This window comes from Drosophila ficusphila, unplaced genomic scaffold (assembly GCF_018152265.1).
Source record: "Drosophila ficusphila isolate 14025-0441.05 unplaced genomic scaffold, ASM1815226v1 contig_791, whole genome shotgun sequence".
NCBI classification, from domain to species: Eukaryota; Metazoa; Arthropoda; class Insecta; order Diptera; family Drosophilidae; genus Drosophila; species Drosophila ficusphila.
The window spans coordinates 15,501,690-15,521,363 of NW_025064737.1; the positions used below are offsets into that span (position 1 = coordinate 15,501,690).

The following is a 19,674-nucleotide window of genomic DNA, read 5'->3' on the forward strand; positions in this document are numbered from 1 at the left end:
GACTTCTGAAAAAATTTCTTTTACGAGAGTTTTGTGAAAAAACAACAGTTTAAATTTGACTTCAATGTTTTTCATTTTATTTATTAATTTAATTCATGTTCTTAAGTATTCGAATTAGTAAAAACCACATCATAAAGTCAAGCATCTTTATCAAAGAAAGTTTATTAATTTAACATTTATGATTTATTTAATAAGATAAATTTTGACCCTTAAATCCCAGAATAATAAAAAGCCACACAAGGTTGATTATTACTGGTTGTTTATTTTGGTTTGAATGTTTTTGGTTTTGTCTTAACATTGGCATTTCAGTTGTTTACATTTTTGTAAAGTTTTTTTCTTTCAATCGTATCGACGATTTAAATTTTTACTCCGCTTAAACATTAAGTTGATATTCGCTTGGGTGGAAGCTAAATGCAAATGAAACATTAATATTTTATCCAATATTTTATGCATCATTAAATAATCCATTAATTAACAATTAGTCGCGTGTCGTGTGTGTATGTGTGTGTGTGTGAGCGAGTGAGTGTGAGTGTGAGTGCGAGTTCATTTACGTGTATCCGTTCACATCATTAAAGCAAATATTTACAGTTACATTGGGCTTAAGTGTGCATGTGTGAGCTTAACGGGAATCGCATGGACAACGCATCTGTGTGTGTGTAATTTAAATTGCATTCGATATAGATAAATAATGCAGTTTACGGCCGAGGACTCCCCAATTTCCATCGCTGTTCGATAAGCCGCACACATCCCCGCATCCAAGTCCATGCATTCCGGCCAAATCCGACTTGCCCCCGATTTAGCTACCTGTAATTAGCAGGGTAAGCACCGTGGCCACGCAAATGGCCACGCCCCCGCCCCCTCCAATTGCTGTTGGCCGAAGATGTGGCGAAGTAGGTCTCCAGAAAGCCACGGAGTCCGGTTCCCGACGACAACGTCACTGCAATAGGCAATCAGATGCATTTTTACATTGCGAAAATTAGTTACGGATAGGAAAAAAAAAAAAGAAAATGTGGTGATTCTTTAAATTATTTAAATATAGAATATTTGCAAATTTACATTTTATCAAGAGCTATTTTTTATTTATTTGACTTATTTATTGAAATAAAAAAATTGGAATAAAAATTATAATTAGGTTTTAATTTAGGTTTGATTGTATTAAATAAAGAAAAAAAACAGGAAATCAAATCAACTTCATAAAAAACACTGCAGTTGGACTTTATTGAATGATTTCATTTATTTACCAGTAATGTATAAAAAAACAATAATTGAACATTTATAAAAAGTGTGCTAATTTTTTTTTGTGGTTTTAATCAAAAAAATAATAATAAATCAATAAAAATAAATAAATCAGACAATGGAATTCCACAATTTATCTTCAAGTGCTAGATGGCTGTTGGCAGTTATGATTTTGTGGCTTACCTCTGGCCGGCACCGGATCCTTTTGCGGTGTGCCCAGCTCGATTTCCTTGTACTCCTGATAGAGATCGCCAATTTGCGCCGTACATCGCAGGATGAGTCCCCCACCTCCGCCTCCACCTCCTCCACTTCCAGTTCCACCGAGGTGCAGTGCGTTTGTGAGGCCATTGCCGTTGCCATTTCCATTGCCATTACCATTTCCATTTCCATGGCCACTGAGGCCGGCCACAAAGTGAATCGCCTGCAGCTGCAGCTTTAGGCTGAGCCGGGATGCAATCAGGTTCTCCACCGTCCGAATGTACTGCGTTTCCTCTGAGCTGACCTGTCGCAAAGATATCGACAAATGTTAACAAATGCTGTATAATTAATACAAAGGGATATAAAAAAGCTTTCTAGTTCATAAGCCAAACAAAATGATAGCTTTGATGGCTTTCAAACTCAAATGTGTTGTATTCATGTTCAAGTTAATATGTTATATATAAACTCGTTCCATATTAACATGTTTTATTAGTATAATTATTTAAAGACAAATTTAATCTACATAACTAAGCTTTTACCCTGATATCAAATATTCCACACAATTCAATCAATCGCTTTACTTTAACCACAATATTGTTTTTGGGATTTCGTCATTTTGAATACTAATCAAGGGCCGCTAGATGCAGGAAAATATACTTTAAATTATTCATGGCATGCTTCCAGCTGCAATTGCAGTTGCAACTGATTTTCCCTTCCGCTTCCCACATGCTCATTCCTTTGCCCTTTGACCCATCCGAATTCACTCCCTTTAACACAAGTCAGAAAATAATGTTCCAGGCAGAAAGAAGAAATAACGCCAGAAAAGGGGGAAAAACAAAAAAAAGAAGTTGAGTTTCGCATCCAGTTTTGTGCAACTGCATATGAATGGCAATTTGTCGTCTGTCTGTTTCTGCAACTCGCCCCCTTTTCTGTCTGTGTATATATGTGTGTGTGCCAGTGACTGTGTGTGTGGGGGTTATTACAAGCATGTTGCACTTGCGGCCATGGCTGCTTGCCAGTGACCAAACCTTTGACCAGATCACTGAGAAAAAATAAAGTGGATAAGGTACAAATAAACATTAGGTGAAGTATATCTTTATAAATTTAGTACCTTTGTTAAATTCACATTGGATAGAAAATTATGAATGATTGTTTCAGTATTGTATTAACAACTCTTTACAGAATTAAATAGATAATTTATCGTGACTCTCATCTATTTTTTCTATTTAATGCATATTATTACATATATTATTATTCATTTGCATGCCGAAATCAAACTCTCTCGATTCTTTTTGTAATAAATATGTTAATGCAGTATATTTTTTTTAGCAGGTGAGTATTGAGTTAACTTTTCGCTCAGTGCACCAGGGAAGTGTGCTGAGTTGTTGGCCTGGCCATGGAAAATGCAGTGGAAGCTGCGAGGCAAGGAAACGGACACTGAAAGCGAGCGAAACGAACGAACGAACGGACATGGGCATGTCATATCTTGTTGTTGTTTGTGGCGAGTTGTTGGCCATGTTGTTGCTGTGTTTGTTGTCGTTACGATTGTTGTTGTTGCCAGTGGCATTGCCATTTAAAAACGAGTTTTCAATGTTACACACAACTATGGCAACAACAGGAACATCAAGAGACACTTATTCACTCATCCGCCTGGATGCCTCCTTCCTTTTTTTTTTTTGCGGCCCCTTGCCAAGTGTCCGGCATTTTGTTCGAGTGTACGAGTATGTGGCCATCCGAAGGCTGAAGGCTGTTTGCCGTCGAAAACTGTTTATTTGATGCCTTTTGAGGGGCGCTGAAAATTTCATTTCCGCCATGACACCAACAGAACAGCATTGCCTTAGCTTGACTTGCTGATGTGTATATTTTATGCTCACATTCACATTCGCATTTAGTATAGTATATTTTGTATGCATATGCGACACTCCCGTGCGAGCTTTCCGCTTCATTTGCCTGAGTTCTCCGCTTGCTTCGCACACAATTTCCTTTTTGGCGCGAAAAGAAAACTCTAAACTGCCGTGCAATGCTTTTAGTCGCAAATGGCGCATCGTCCATTGTTGCAAAATACAACAAAAAAAGAAAACTGAAAAGATGGCGGGAAATGCAGGCGCCATTTTGAAAACGCTCGTGCTGCCATTTCCGCTCTACTGCATGTCCTGTTGCTGATTTGTACCCCATCCCCTCTTATCCTTCCCCATCCTTCCCGATCCCCCGCAGAGTTCACTTGACAACCTGAGCTTAGCCGTGGAAAAGATGCGCCGGAAAACTCGCTGGCAATTTAAATACAATAAATATGCATTTCATTTCCACTTACAAACTCATTTGAGCGCCATTTACTTATGCATGTATTTTGGCCCTCTTCAAGGAAAAAAGGTGTAAGATATTACGGGTTTTGCCAGAATTTGGGTCAGCCAAGGGGATGCACTTAGAGAAAATCCTTAAGTACAAGAATGTCAATACTGATTTAAAAATATATATTCCAAAACTCTTTGCTTTGGTTATAAATTAAAAAGCAATGAGTTTTAGTTGGTCAAATACCGAGTAGTTTTTTTTATTATATTTAAATTTAATAGTATGGAAAATCTGTAAATCAGTGTTGATGAGGAAAAACCATTTTCGTTTGGTTTTCCCTCCGTGCAAGGGCACTCAAGGATCTCTTCACCTTCATTTTCCCACCACTCGCCCACAACATTAAAAGTAAAAGCGCTTTATTGCTGTGTGCTCGCTCGCTTTTTGTTGTTGGTCGCCTTTTAACCCTTTTTGCGAACAGCATCTCACCCACACACTTACACGCATACACACACACACACAAACACACACACTCCCCCCATTTTGTTTCGGGCTTTGTGCGTTTTTTTGGCTTATCCTTTTTATTTTATTTGAATTTTATTTTTATGCTGGCAGAGGAAAAGCCCAGACGCAGCGACATAAAAAGTCATTTTCAGTTTGGCCTGCCTTATTCGTTTTCTCCTTCCTTTGCTCGTTGCGTCCCTTTTTTTCTGCCCTTCCTGTCTCTTTCTGCGGCTATGCGCTATCTCGTTCTGCCGATTTAATGCCGCGTAATTTACGAGACACTCTTAAGAAGCCAAGCGCTTTAATTAAGCATGTGGCTGAGGCAGCGACCCGAAAGTGAAAATACCCTCATATTTCTTGTGATTTACCTTTATGGCATCGGGAACCGAGAACCGAGAACTGGGAACCCTCAACCTTTAACCCCTGGGCAATTAAATGAGCATTTGGCATTTGCTGGCCTAAACATTTTCGTCCCAGCAAATTGTTTTCAAACAAGAAAGTTTGTTTTGCGTTTGAGTTTGTGTTTTGTGCTGCTATCTGGGCAACTCTATTTTGATGGCCAAGCAATTAATATCGTTTTGATAATTTCTGCCTAGATGGGATTATGCAAATTGCTTGGAAAACAAATGCAGCCACAACAATCTATTCTCTATATTAATAATACAACATTTGAATTTATATGCACCACAAATAAGTGCGTAGTTTCGTATTTAACGAATATTTCTACTTTAATGAACTGCCTTTAATTTTCATTTTGTGCGGACTTGGTTTTATCGATTTAACCGAGACAGGGACATCCATTAATCATGGCTAAGCCGAGCTTTAATTATGTCCTTAGTTTTCTGTGCTCAATAAATAATTTATCAAAAATCGATGGCCGCACAAATCCGCACGTCTAATGGTCAGACTTTGGCCCTAATCTCAACTAATTCCCCCGAATCACCCACATAAAAGGAACACGGGTGAAAGGAACAAAAAAATAACACATTTAGAGCTACTTTTCCATTAATATGACAGAAACTTTTTAACAAATTATGTGAGTCGTTAAAGTTTTTTTGTCCCTCTATCGCAGTTGGTCCATCCACTCATGGGGAAACATACTATGGTATATATCTCTGGTTGTGGGGAATCGGACGAGGCTTTAATCTTGAACTCAACACGTGCTGGGTCAATGCTTTCAGCTCAGAATTATTTATAGCATTGTTTTGTGTGACAGAGTATTATCCCTGGCCTTCCATATAATTTAAAGAGCGGGAACACAGCTCCAGCGGGCAGATCATAATTCAATATCAAAAAGGCATCTAATGCTCAGGCATATGAAACTAAATTGCATGGCCATTGCCACCGGAATGGATGCTATACTTTTGCTATCCATTCGTTGTTTGTCCTCGGAAAAAACAAACAAGGCGTACAGAAAAAGAAAATGTATGCAACTTTGGTTCAAACAATTAAAGCATTTGGATTAAAAAGTAGTTGCCAGCGGCTACACGGAAATGTATTACATATTGAAATAGAAACTATATATATTATATATATATAATAAGATAAGATAATATCAGAATTTAAAAGAATACAATTTCTAGATATTCTAATATAATATTATTTTTAACAACATCAGAAATAAACTCAGAAGTGTTTCTTGAACAAGACTTTCCTTGAAAAAGAGCAACAAACATTCTTTGGAAACCCAAAAATTAATCACCTTTTCTAGCGATATTTTTCCCATGTGTAGATATAAAATTTTATGTGACAGACGGGTAGATGGGTAGACGGGGCTCTACTATTCGCAATCCTCAAACACAGCGGCGTACTTTTGTCTCGGCTTTTGTCATTAGTTGGCTGCGAAGAAGTCTAGATAAAATGTTAAACGGCCTGCATGGCAGCATGTGTGTGCGAGAGCCCCGAAAAGTAGACTACACGACAGATATAAAACGACAGGATAAGACACATACTCATACACACACCCACACACAAATACACCGACTGAAAATAGAAAAGGAAGAAACAAAGCAGACGGACAGGGGAGGACACGTTATGTCTGATGATGTGGGTAGACATAATATAAAAATTTATGAAGCGTTTAATAAGTTTTCTTCTTGGCTCTTTTTTGTATTTTTTTTTGTTTTGTTCTGTTTTTCCTTTGCCCGCACCCTGGGAAATCGTAGAAAAGTTGAATTCGTTCAGCGGGCGTGTCAACTGAAAATTTGTTCATCTCGTAAATTCATTTAAAAAGCGTTGTCCGCTGTCCATTGTCCTTTGTCCCTTGGCCATTTTGTCCACTGGCCCGTCCGGCAATTTCGTTTTTGCCACAAGTTGAACGTAATTTATTTTATGTCTCGGCTATGATTAATAACATTTTGGGCCGAAAGGGAAACGGAAAAGGATTTCGGGGTTAGGTCTAGGAATTGGGATCTGGCATTGCTTTAAAGCGATTGCCGGAAGCGTTTCTTTGTTGATTTATGCAACTGATTAGCGCAACTCGCAGAATTGATGCACAAATGGAAGCGCCTTCGAATGACTAATGATGTTATGGCCTATCGTGGACACATGTAAATAAACAGTGGTGGTCAAAAATATAGAATGCTTCTGGATTACTAAAAAAAATTTTGTTCTGAATAGTATGAAATTAATTCAAGAATGCCCTAAAAGCAATTTTCTTTATGCTATTTTCCTTCATAAAAAGTACAAGTATTTTAATCTTTTTCTTGTTGAAATCCATGTTTGATGCTACTATATTGTCCCAAGCTGTTTGCATATATGACTTGTTTGCTGATCCCCTCCTTTACATCGGTATGATAAATGACAAAAAGGGGAAATCGCAGAATCAAATCAGAGTCCTGGCACACAACCCTTTTTTGCTTTATTGACTTCATTTTGCCCACAAGGGGGTTTTCACCCTGCGGTCTCTTGTTTGGGTTTCGACTTGAGATTTTTAATTAAGTAGGTAAGATGAGACCCCTTCATTCGCCTGCTTTGATTAAATTACACCATATTCATAAATAAAGAACAAATTTTGTGAGGCACGTCGCCGTGGATTACCCAAAAGCCACACATGTTCCCAAGGAGGAGCGGTGGGTGTCATTATAAAGGATTTACGATGCCGTTAGGCAAGTCAGGCTGTTTAATTAGGCAAGTTCTCCACGCACTTGGCCTAAACACATTGGTACAGCCAGACATTAATTAACAATCAATGCGGGGCCATAACGTAGGGCATTTTAATTGCAGATTGTAAAGCGTTTTGCCCAATGGACGTTTGGGACTTACACATATCGAATAGAGCATACCTTGAATCTTGCTCTTATATTATAAATTAGGAAGTGGCATACCTACCAAATTGTAATTTAATTCTCTAACGAACTGCATCATTAATTATTTTTTCAATTTTTATTGAAATTTACAAAAAAAAGGGTTTGCTATAAATTGACCAAAATTCACTAAATCTAACCCCACAACTTTTCTAATTGTAATCAGATTTTAAAGTGGCATACCTCTTAATGTTTCTATTTTAATCCTCTAACCAATTGCATCATTATTTAATTATTTATTTTTTGGATGATTGTATATATGCATTGGTACGCCAAAGCTAGCATCCTTTCATGTTTGATTTTGTTTAAATTACAATTGCTGTAATGACGTTTTACTTACAGGAATATTGTTAATGGTAAAACGAAGGTCGGCTCGAGGTCGAGATGGTAAGGTGCTGCAGTTGGCCCGTAAAACATCGCCGGGTTCATATCTTGTGTTTTCTGTGAAAAGCTGAGGACGCTTCTCTGGAAATTCTAAAAAAGAAAATTAGAGATAAAATTAATTGACACGAATAATATTATATTTATTCTGTGTTGATTTATGACAGAAATTCACAAAACTGTCAAACTAAATATAAAAAAAACATACCGAAATTAATAACTAAAGTCCGCTTACAATCATCATTAATAGATTTTATATTTCGTGCTTCATTTTTTTTTTTTTTTATCATTTTTCATATTATTTAGTTAAAGTCTTTTTAACCAAGGCTTTTAAATAATATGATTTTCATGAAAAATATCTAATTACTGTTAAAAAAATATTTTTTTGTTTGTTAAAATCCTCGTGCACTGAAACCGCAATCTCCCCCAAGTGCACAAGTGTTTACTCAGGACTTTGGTAGGTCCTTAATTGCGGCAAGGGCACATCCCCGCTTATTGTTCGCTGGCATCGCAGCCACGCCCTCGCCTGCGACTAATGAGACAGGATCTGTTTGTCAGTGTCAGAGGACCCTGAGTCGCCGTCAAATGGCGAGGGATACTCACCCACAACTTGCATCTGTGCGTAGGCGGTGGCCGTGGAGTAGAGCGGTGCATCCGCCGTCACCTCGCAGCTGAATTGTCCGGAGAGCCCGAAGCTAACGTTCCGAATGAGGACCACGGTGGCATTCGAGCCGTTCTCCTGTGCGGGTAAAATGCCAAAAATACCGAACCCATTCCGTAAAACAATAAGCGAGACTTCGCAGAGGAGCAGCAAACTTACGTCCACTCGGATTCCCGGGAACTGAAAGACCTTGGTGTGCGGATACTCGCCCGGTGTGTAGCGATAGAACTCCATCTGGCCGCGGTAGAACTTGATGGAGTACAAAGGCGCCTCCTCCAATTGGTAGTTGCACCGCAGGGCCACCGATTGCCCCCTCCGCACCGCCGGTGGTTCCACCAGCAGATTCACGTCACGCAGCGCCGCCTGCCCCAAATCTGAAAAGGAGGTGAGCTTTATTCGAATGGTGTCGGTTTAATAAAGGTTGCGGTGCATTTGCACAGGGAAAAATCCATACTTTAAATATCGGTTTAATTAGTCAGAAGTTAGAAACAAATAATAAAATATTTATATGGACACTTTTAAGTAATTAAAAATATTATTTCTATCCTTTACAGTGCAGCAATTTAGGGAACAAATTTTATTCGAAATTAAATTTAAAAATATTAAGTGAACATATTTTATAATATTCCATTTTAGCCTTTAAATTTCAAGTTTAAAGTTCTCCAGGTGCATTAACCACTATTCCTTTGTAATATTCAATTTTAAGGAGAAATTTATCTTTTGTAATATTCAATTTTAAGGAGAAATTTCTCGTCACCCTTTGTTGTTCGAAAAGCCTTCGAAGCTGGCTCAAAAACACAGGCATTTGCATAGCCGTTCAGGAGCGTAAAACCATATTGAATCTGGCGACAGTGGCTGCGACAGCCTCATCACCCACATCCCCATCATCATCGTGGTCCTTTTCTTGGCTCTTGCACATAAACCCCATGGGATTAGGAAGTGCAGCCGCTGAAAGTGCAGCACACTCTTGGCGCTTAAAGCCTTAAAAATTGGCAGCCAGACCAAACAAAGAACCCATCAGTAGTGCATCTCCATTAGAGATGGCCAGTTTCGATAGAGTTTATGGTTAAATATTGGCACTACGTACAAATTTTTATTACAAAATAACTTAAATGTTTTGGGAACACTACAATATTGAGGAAAGTTCTGTTAAAAAAAACATCCTTCCCTTATTTACCAATTCTAAAATGATTAATTGTTAAAATATATGTTTTGAAATATTGTTTTTTAGTTATACTATATATTTCGGATAGTATACATGGACGGCTCTGCACCATTTTACTTGACTTTAAAATATCTGCCTTTGGTTGCACCACTGATCTTCATCGCTTTCGCCGCCCTTTTGGTCGTTTTCCACTCCCTTTTTCCCGTTTTCCCATTTTCCATCTCAATCCCATCATCGTCATCGTTGTCGATGATGGCAGCAGGCAGTCGGCAAGGCAAAGTTGACTGACTACATCAAAAAGCAATTTTCCATTTGTTTTACAATATGCCCGACCCCGCCGCTTATCCTGGGCACACACATTCTCACACACACATGCACACTGGCACAGACACATCCTTATGACTTCGACGTGTGTGTTTGCGTTGAGAGTGTGTTTGGCTTTCCATAAACTCGCAAATCGTTTAAGCCGCCTTACGAGAAGTTGTAAACCTCTTTGCTGCCATTTTTTGCTCGAGCTTCTGGTTCTTCAGCTCTCGCAGTGCTATTTTACCGCCTATGCTTTGTTTCAAATAGGAATCGTGATAGCAACGCAGCATAATCAATGACGGTACACTGAGAAAAGTCTTAAACTAAGAAACACGAAACACGAATTCTTACAAAATAAGTGTTAGAAAGTGGTTTTAAACAACTATTACCTTCAATTTGTTATGCGAATGAATTTGTTCCTGAACACACACAATACCATTTAATACCATTTAAAGAAGTTCTCATCCCAATTACCCAGAATATGTTTCTGAGCTACTTGATTTTTCGAGGGAAAACACCTAAATCCTGATATTCTTCTCGATTTAGTTGTTATTTTTTCCCACTGCCCCCGAACGCCCGAAACGCCGACTTTTCCCGCCTTTCTAGGCGTGGCTCAATATCCGTTAGAAGCAGGCTTGTTGCTTTTTACTACGGTGCCCTGCTGTTTCATCTTCATTTTCATCGACAGCTTCCTGTGTTCCTGTGTTGTCTTCGTTTCGTTTTATGGCTACTATTTTTTTCGCACTCCAGCCTCTGCAGTTTGAGCCTGCGGCCATTTGCCTTTGGAAATTAGGCCGGGCTTAGCTTTACGTCAGACCTCCTGCAGTTGAAGTGTCTATTGCAGATCTCCACATGGTGGAGGTGGCATATGGCAAATGCCGATGGAAAACAAAAGGGAAGGGGAGGCATGGGTAGGAATGATGAATTTTTGTCAGCAGTGATTTTGTCTGGCAAGTGGAAGAACTTTATGGCCCTTCGATGGATTGCCAGGGATCTGTTTCGACTTTAGACCAGCCATCCGGCAAAAGCTTAGCCCGATTTAAAGCCATATTTCCCCATAATGACCTTAAATTTTTCGATTGCCCTCAACGGGTTTATCATCCTCTTCTTCGCCCCCCTTCCTTCCTCATCAACTTTTATGCAACTTTTGCATGACAAAAGAGGCAAAAAACGTGGGGAAAAACGAGAGGAAAATTGTGAAATATGTGCAGCTGTGATCATAAAACGTTTATTGACTGCAAAATTCAATATATCATGCATTCACCATTATGACAATATGCAGTTGCACAAACACTCATTTATTTGTGAGTGTGCATGTGGCGCGCCAGGGGTGTCCTTATTAAAAGGGAAATGCAAGAGGAAAGGTTGCGAAACGTCGTGGGGAAACATGGAGTTAACCGAGGAAATTCGTTAAAAATTTTACAAGTTTCACAGGCAGCAATTCGAATTGTTTGTTTTCGTTCTGTTTTTTAAAACTTTAATAAGTAGTCTGTAGTCTATTATTATTTCTTCCAAAATGGTACTCAATTGTATTTGTTTTCTTTTTTTAACAAACATCATTCTAAAGAATTTAGAACATTTACCCAAAATTTTTTGTTTGTTTATGAACTACCTACAAAAGTTTACACTAAAACTAAGACCCTGCAATCTAGACGTTCCACATACCAAAATGAATGTGAGCTTTTGTCATAGCGACTCCAGTCTACCCCTTTGAAATTTTTATGACTACGCTCGTGGCATGTGTAGAAAAACCCGCACACTCATAAACTTTCTGCCACTGAGCTGAGCTCGCCCAGATTTAGTTACAAATGAGCGCGGTGAATGCGAGGGTAAGGGTTTTAGAAAGGGTCCTTTGGCCCCGATTCGGGAAAGGGGTAATACGCCGAAGAGAGGAAAGAACCAGCTGTTGGTAAACTAAAGCCAGACGAACTTTTCGCAGACATGCGAATTGTCCGGGGGCAATGGAAGTGAATGAAAATCGGTGGAAAATGTGGAAGTGCAAGCCATGTGATGAACTCACTTCTGATAATTTATGGGTAATATTTTTAGTGTCGTAAAGAGCGGCAGAAGTTAAGAAACAAAAAAACGATAAGACGCCGCGATACTAGCAAAACTAATTTAACTTATTGTCTGGAGCTCAATCTTCTTTTCCCTCACTTTTCACGAGAAAGCAACTTAAAGCTTTATTTATGCAATTCTTTTAGGAGTTAGGAAACTTTTTCATTTTTTTAGAACGTATTTTTCCAGTTTAATCTTTAATGTTAGTTTTAAAGTTGTGTTTTCCCAGCTCGCTGTCAATTGCTTTGCCCACCCATAAAAAAAACAAGCCCCCCAAAAACATGGCTCTCCTCCTTTTCACAAGCGAAAATTGGTTTTTCGGATGATACGGCCAACATCCAATAAATGTTTAAAAGTTAAACAATTTACGAGGCCAAACACAATAACAAAATTTTACGCATGAATTCTTCATGTAATTACGCGTGGCCAAAAATGAACAAAATTAACAAAAATATAAATTGCGTGGTTGCACACTCACAAACAGGATCAAACAGATACAGACGCCTTTGGGCAAATACATATATATATATATATATATATATATATGTATTCATGTATATGTATATACTCTGCGGCATTTCGTGATAATTAACGCAATATTTCAACTACACAAAATACTAAAAAGGACCAGCGAAATATCGTATAACTTTCGCAACGAGCAAAAAAAATGCTCGCAATTATTTAGCAAAATGCATAAGCAACTACAACGGAATATATTAGACAAGGAAAGAGCATGGAAATATTTGCATAAATTTTACACAGCGAAATTTGAGTTGAAATTACATTTGAAGTGGGTGGACAAATGTTTTAGGGGATTGTGAGTGGTCTACGGTCAACGTTTTTGTAGACAAATTGGCGCTGTTACAGTTTTGAAAAGTTTCTGACATATTTCGCTCGGCCAAAGTCCCGCATTGGAGCAAAAGAGAGGGGGCTACAACACGAGAAAGAGACGGAAACAGGATGGTCGAGCAGAGATAGACAAAGCCGGCATGATATAATTATGTGTTGAATTATGAATTGAAATGCTGAAAAGTTTTTATAGTTTTTATGCGTTGTGAAAACTTGCCATTCAACTAAAATTTCTGGCCAACATTTATTGCTAATTCCTACAGTCAGCAGTGTGGTTGAATGTTTTTAGACGACTTTAATGCACTCAAACTCGTTATGATAAATTATATACGAGATAGAGTCAACTGTTAATAATAATAAATATGTATGTTCAACGTCTTTATGGAAAAAGGAGGGCTGAAATGCTTAGATTGTGATTAATTATGAATTTCATTGCCAACAGTGTGGTCTAGAACTCAATTTAAGTGAAACTGACATTAAAATATTTCGAAACACGCTTGATTGCTTAATTGATGCTTGATTGCTTAAATCAAAGACTTAATTAAATAAACAATATTAATATAGGAAACACGAAAAATCTCCTTGGTCAACAAGAAATGTAATTAAAATTTGTTTCTGCCAGAAGTATTTTTTTGGGTTTTTAATCATTTTTATAAAGTAAATACTATTTGATTTACAGTTTGTATATTCTTAGTGTTCTTGTTTGTGTCGTTTTTAATGAAAAAATTTTCTGAATTTGGGAGACAGTCATCAATGAAAAAGACTCTTGGGCCATCAGCTTCAACTTCAGATCCCCTTTAACTATGTATATATATCTAGGGCTTTCATCTCCGACTTTTGAGCTTCACATTTGCATGCGGCCAATAAACATAAAAATGAATGTCAGTTATGTGGGTGGCCATTGTTGTTGGGGCCCGTAGGATGCCTCTCCAAAAGCCCCATATCATATCAATTCAATTATATTTTATATCACACAGTTGGCGCAGAAAGCCGGAGAAAAAGGCTTCATGCTGCTACCATTATTGCTGACAATAGTTGGGTTCTCAGCTCCTTGTGGTTTATTATTTTGTTCACACATGTGCAGTTTAATTTAATACCGGCACCTTGAGCTTCCAGTATTCAATCGATAATCGTTCTAACCGATTGGAATGATTCGCTTTGTTTGGACCTCGAGGCGTTGATTACTTCGGCTGTTTTGTGTAAAATTGATTTTGCGGCTAATTGTTAGGCACACACACATGCAGCTTCCTTTCGGGCTAATCCCTTTAACTTATCCCGAAACATCAGGCACACACGGCCAGGTAAACAAAGACAACGCTTTCGCAGGTGAGGTGCGTGTTTGGGTTCTGATAACAAATTGCAGCAAATAGTGGTGGAAAATCGGTTGGCTGAAAGTGCGGTTGATGAGCCAGAAATAAACCATCACAGGAACCTTTTGTAATTAAATGTTGAAAGCAATTTCACGCCCAAAACGAATTCACGCAAGCCAAAGGGGTGTGGACCATGTCCCATCTCTTCCCGTTTTTACCCCACGTGCCAGCCCCTTTTTGGTTTTTTGGTTTAAATAAATTTCCACAAAATGTTCGTAATTAATGCGCCAACCTGGGCGAGTGGCTCTGTAAATCACTGGCTATCAATTTGTCTGATAAGCACTCAGCAAAAATAGGAAAAATATAATAAATTTTTTAAAATCTGTTTTACTCGTTTTACTTTATACAAAAAATTTATTTTTTTAGCTTTAAAAGTATTTAACTGGAAATCAAAGAGCAGGCGATAGAAAAAATAAATTTGGAATCACAAAAAATGGTAAATAAGTTTTTATATACATAGGTATAATACAATATAATTCATTTCTTTCCTTCTTTCTTTTTCTTTTCATACCAAAAAACTCTTGTTATGTTTCTAATTTAGATATTTTTTTTAAATTATAATTTATAAGCTTGTTTATTAATTTTTTTAGTGCTTGCATTTTGTGGCCAACGCTATGCTGCACGCACAATCGGTCGCCTTTCAGCCTCCTTATCGACTGGCACTGGACCATTGATTGCAGTTCATTAAGCACGCGCAGGCTCACGCACTTTCCCTTTGCTTTCACTCGCCACCTTCAACCACCTTCGAGCACCTTCAACCACCTTGAACCACCCACTGGACGACCCACTGCCCCACCCCTTTTCGCCGCCACCTGATGACTTGGCTCATTAGCTGGGCGTCCCGTTCGCACCTCCTGGCACTTGACCATGGCCAGTTTTCTGGGGTGTCGGCTGCCTTGAACCCTCACCTCTTCGCTGTGCATATATTTTCATAAAATCCCCATCCACCAGCCACTCACCTTCAGCAGCCACTTGCCACTCGCCACTCATTCAAGCCCGATTCAGCATCTCGAGCCATTATTGTTGATTGCTTATTCATGCATTCAGTCATTTATTCATATGCCCGAATCTTGGGCGATGAGCACTTTGCTTGTTTGCCTTGTTATCAAAATGAAAGTTTTCCGCTTGCCATCCGCAGAGCTTCTACAATTTCCATTTCCTTGTCCCCCGAAACTAACCAAAATTAATTGCGATGCCCGGGCGCTCTGCTGTTTATATTTTAAATTAATTATAAATATTTATTTATCCTGATTAGTTAAGTGGGCGGTCGGTCGGATGGTCGGTCGCTCGGTCGATCTGCCTCCCAGGCGGGGCTTAACCAAATTGATTTCGGTTTATTTTAGCATTGGCCAGCGCTTTTGCGGGGCCATCGATTACAAAGCGATGGCTTTAAAGCCATCCGACCAAGCAATCAGCCAGCGGCAATGGAAACTCAATTGCACGCTGGCTGTCCATTACTCTTGGCTCACACTGAGCGGGAAACTCGGTAATTGTAACTAAATCCGAAATTATGGTTTGCGAATCTCCAGTTTCTATAGCGAAGGCTATTAACATCCAACAGTGTTGAAACTTAAGACATAAATTTGCTTGGAGTTACAAGATTTAATAATTTCAAATATTAAGCGATGTATTTTAAAGATTAGAACCTTTAAATTGAAACTTGAGTATTTGGCTTTTTGAATTCCTAAGCAAGTGACCTGTGTAATACATCCTTTTCTAATTAAACCCCACCCTAATTCAAATTAGCATAATTTTCGCTCACTGCATTCGCATCAGACGCTGCTGGCTTGCTAACCGGATTCATTTTTCCCATCCCGCTGTCTTGCTCCTTTTGTGGTTTTCTATAATTGATGGCAGCATCAATTCCAAACGAAATAATCAAGCCACACAGGACGGAGGGAAATGCTGGCCACGAAAAAAACAGCAGCAGCACCAGCAGCAGTAGCAGCAACAGAGCCACAAGTACGGACTGGGTGTACAGTGCAGCACATACGTGTATGGCCGGCTCACGTAGCCCGATTTGCCATGTTTCTTCGCTGCATACTTTCCTGGGCCAAAGTTAATTTCAGGTTTAAGTGGCAACAACTGCAGCTGCTCTTCTGCTTCTACTGCTGCTTCTATCGTTGCTGCAGCCGAATTATTGAAGGCAGCAAAAAGCGAATGGGACGGGGGCGAAAACGTTTAAATGAAAAACACGAGTCAATTTATATTGCGCTGACGTACCGCCCAACTTCACCCCATAACCCCCTCCGTTTGCCATTTAATCTTCTTCTATTTCTTGGCGCTATTTTCAAATGTTTTTCTTTGCTGTTTAGCCATTTTTTGCTGCTGTGGCTGTTGTAACGAAAAAAAAAAAAAAAAACTAAAAACCAACCGTTGTGTGTTGGTTTCATTCCCTTTTTTTTGGCTGCCCATGTGTGTTTGTCTCTGGTCTTTTTTGTTGGCTAAAGCTGTACAAAAATCTGCACAAAAATGCACGGAAATTCATCTTGATTTGTGTTGAGCGTTTTTATTTATTTTTTTGCTGGCTATCCCCCCTGTATATCTTATTCAAGGGCTAAAACTGCAGCACTTTTTTCATTCAGTACATCTCTATATCACTTTGGTTTGGCGGTTTGTCTTCTCTACTTTATCCCCCGGCATTTTTTTTTTACGAGTTTTGCCCCTTAGGGCGTGGCGCACTAAATCAGAGACATTTAAGCGCGTTTTGTTAAAAGTCACTTACTGCACTCGACCATGGCTCATTTGAGGGGTTCTACTTACCACATAAAAGGCACAACAGCAATAGCCATTGCAGTATGTTGCTGTAGTAGTTGCAACTATTGCTGCTGTTGCTGCGGGTGATTTTTGTGCGACAGCAACACCTACGCAATTCTGTTGTCGCGATGTCTGCTGATGGCAACATGTGACTTTGCATTTCCGCGTTTTCCAAGTTGTGGCCACAGTTGCAAGTTGCTGGTGTTGCTGCTGTTCCTGTTGCCCTGAGTGATGTGCTAAAAGCTGATAGTGTCTGCCACATTGTCAACGCTTTTAGACACTAATTAAGTGCGAAGCGAATGTTTGCTTGCCTCTGCAAGTCCTTACTAAATTATGCTAATTTGTATTCCTTAAATCCGCTTTTTTTCGGAATTGTTTACGTAATTTATTCAAATTTATTTTTAAAATATTACTTCGAGTTGGCACGCACTTTGTTACGTATTTTGATTTCTTGTTTGTGTTTTTTCAATTTATACTTTGCACTTGAAACTTTGTCTTCGCCACTGTTTCGTTCTCTTTCTTCTTAAGACTTCCTATCTCTTTCATTGCCGCGAAGCGAACGCGTCACGCAATCGTCAGAATTGCGACTGAATGCTCGGATGTTGCTGCTGTCTGTTTGTGTTGCTGCTGTCAGTCGATGTTGCTGTTGTCGCTGCTGCTGCTGCCGCTTGTGGTGGCTTCTGCCGGCAACATGTTGCCTGGAAAACGTCGATGGCACTGCCTTGCAGTTGTTCTTCCGCGAAAATGTTTGTCTTTTGACGTTTATGGACGATTTTTAGTACCGCCTCTAATTACTTCATATGCTGCTGCTCCAAAACATTTCCCTGCAAAACAGTGAGAGAGAGAAAGGCGGTGTACGCCTCAATTAGTTGTTGACACAGGCTGAAATATTAGTTTTATTGCTGTCTCGTAAAGTGTACAAAGTTCCAAATAAAAATTCCAGCGATCGTCACGTTCCGCGACCGTTTTCGGGATTGATTTATGCGTTTGGGGACCCCAGATAGGAAGTATCAGTGGCCCATCAGTGCCCATTGACCTTTCTCAAATCTCCCGGGGGCACAGAAAAAAAAAGGAATCAGACCCAGGGACTAATTAGCAGGCTGTCCACTCGACGGCTCCCAATTTGGGTATCGGATTTGGTTATTTCGACGGCCGCCAGCAATCGGCTTTTGCATTATTTACGACTTTTCCCCAATGCTCAATTATGCGCTTCAGTGCAGGAAACCGCACATTTGCCGCCAGTCCTTCAACTACTAGTGTTCCCCTAAAAAAAAAGAGTTCTGCTCCTCATCGCTTCCTGTTTTGGCATTGTTCTGCAATCGCTTTCTAAACAATGAAGGGCGATTGGTTTCGGCAGCACATGGAAAAATATGTCACATAAAATGGTTCTTATTTCTGTATTATTAAATTTAAAAATCGATCGATGTCATTTAATAGGCCTACGTTTAAACATTACTACTATTTGTAATTTAATATATTTAACAATAACATTTAATTCATGTCCTCAACATTTTTCATTGCAAGTTTACAAATCAATGCAGATTTCATTACAACTATATCAATGTTTAGTGCTTTTCGTAATTTATTTTAATTTATTCCTAACGTTTTGTAAATAAAATTGGATACATTTAAATAAATTCATGAAGCCTACTTTTATTAAAAAAATTAGATATTATAATTTTAATATATTCTATGGCAGATACATATGTTTACATTAAACTATTCAAGAATGTTAAAGTCCTTTAATTACCAACAAACATTAGAGAACATTTAAAAAATATTTTTTCTGTTATCGCTTTATTTTTTGCCGAGTGTATGCAAAGTTTGGCTAATTGGAGGGGCAGCATCAGCATTGTTGCATGCATTTCCAGCTGACAGACAATCGTGCGCTGAAACCAAAAATCACTTCCGCCTGGTCATCGATTGCTGGATGGGGCAGGGAAGTAGTGGGTTAAGTGGAGTGGTGGGTTAAGGGGGATAAAGGCCTGCACTTCACACATCATTTCCTCTGCTCAACATTTATTATGCCATTTGTGTGAGACCGAATTGTCACAATTAGTCGACAGTCGACGAGTGGAAAAGGGATGCTTGCTGTGGCCCTATATATAGACCTGTCCCCCCGACTTTTCCCCATCAGGTTCCCCCTTCCCCCTTCCCCCTTCCTCCTTCCATTTTCTCGATACCGAGGAGCCCTCGGATTCATTTATAATATTTTGTCATTGTCTGGGCCGGCGTTTGCTGCATTTTATTAATTTGTTTGTCATATTTTCACGTTTGTTTATTGATTAAAATGTGTGCACAGGCGTCTGACATTTTTTGATAGGAAAGGGGGCTGGGGGTTGGTTTTAAATCTGCTGCCAGCCGCTGTTGTTGTTGTTGTATCTGCGGTTCTTTCTGGCTGCTGTAAACATGTGTTGCCGGCAACATTATCACTGCTGTTGCATTGTTATTTTTATTCCCTGTCTGCTGCCCGCGCCCCCTTCAACAAAAAACCCCCTCCGTTTGCAGTCTGGTATTTTAAATAAAACATCATTTTTTGTAATTGTTGCCTCGGCGTGAAACATTCTATTGCCCCATCGTTCGCCCCCAGTTTCTTTG

The 19,674-nt window shown here is 39.1% G+C and overlaps 1 protein-coding gene across 1 annotated transcript in view; it reads right to left on the bottom strand.

The window, feature by feature from the left end:
• Window positions 1-242: 242 nt before the first annotated feature.
• LOC108092172 overlaps window positions 243-19,674 on the bottom strand; it is a 35,700-nt gene continuing 16,268 nt past the window's right edge. Inside the window, exons 2-7 of the mRNA XM_017191694.2 lie at window positions 17,083-17,900; window positions 8,731-8,945; window positions 8,514-8,649; window positions 7,870-8,003; window positions 1,420-1,738; window positions 243-937 (exon numbers count right to left, since the gene is read on the bottom strand). Coding sequence (XP_017047183.2) covers window positions 801-937; window positions 1,420-1,738; window positions 7,870-8,003; window positions 8,514-8,649; window positions 8,731-8,945; window positions 17,083-17,338 — 1,197 coding nt within the window. The 5' untranslated portion in view covers window positions 17,339-17,900 and the 3' untranslated portion in view covers window positions 243-800. The remainder of the gene's footprint in view (window positions 938-1,419; window positions 1,739-7,869; window positions 8,004-8,513; window positions 8,650-8,730; window positions 8,946-17,082; window positions 17,901-19,674) is intronic.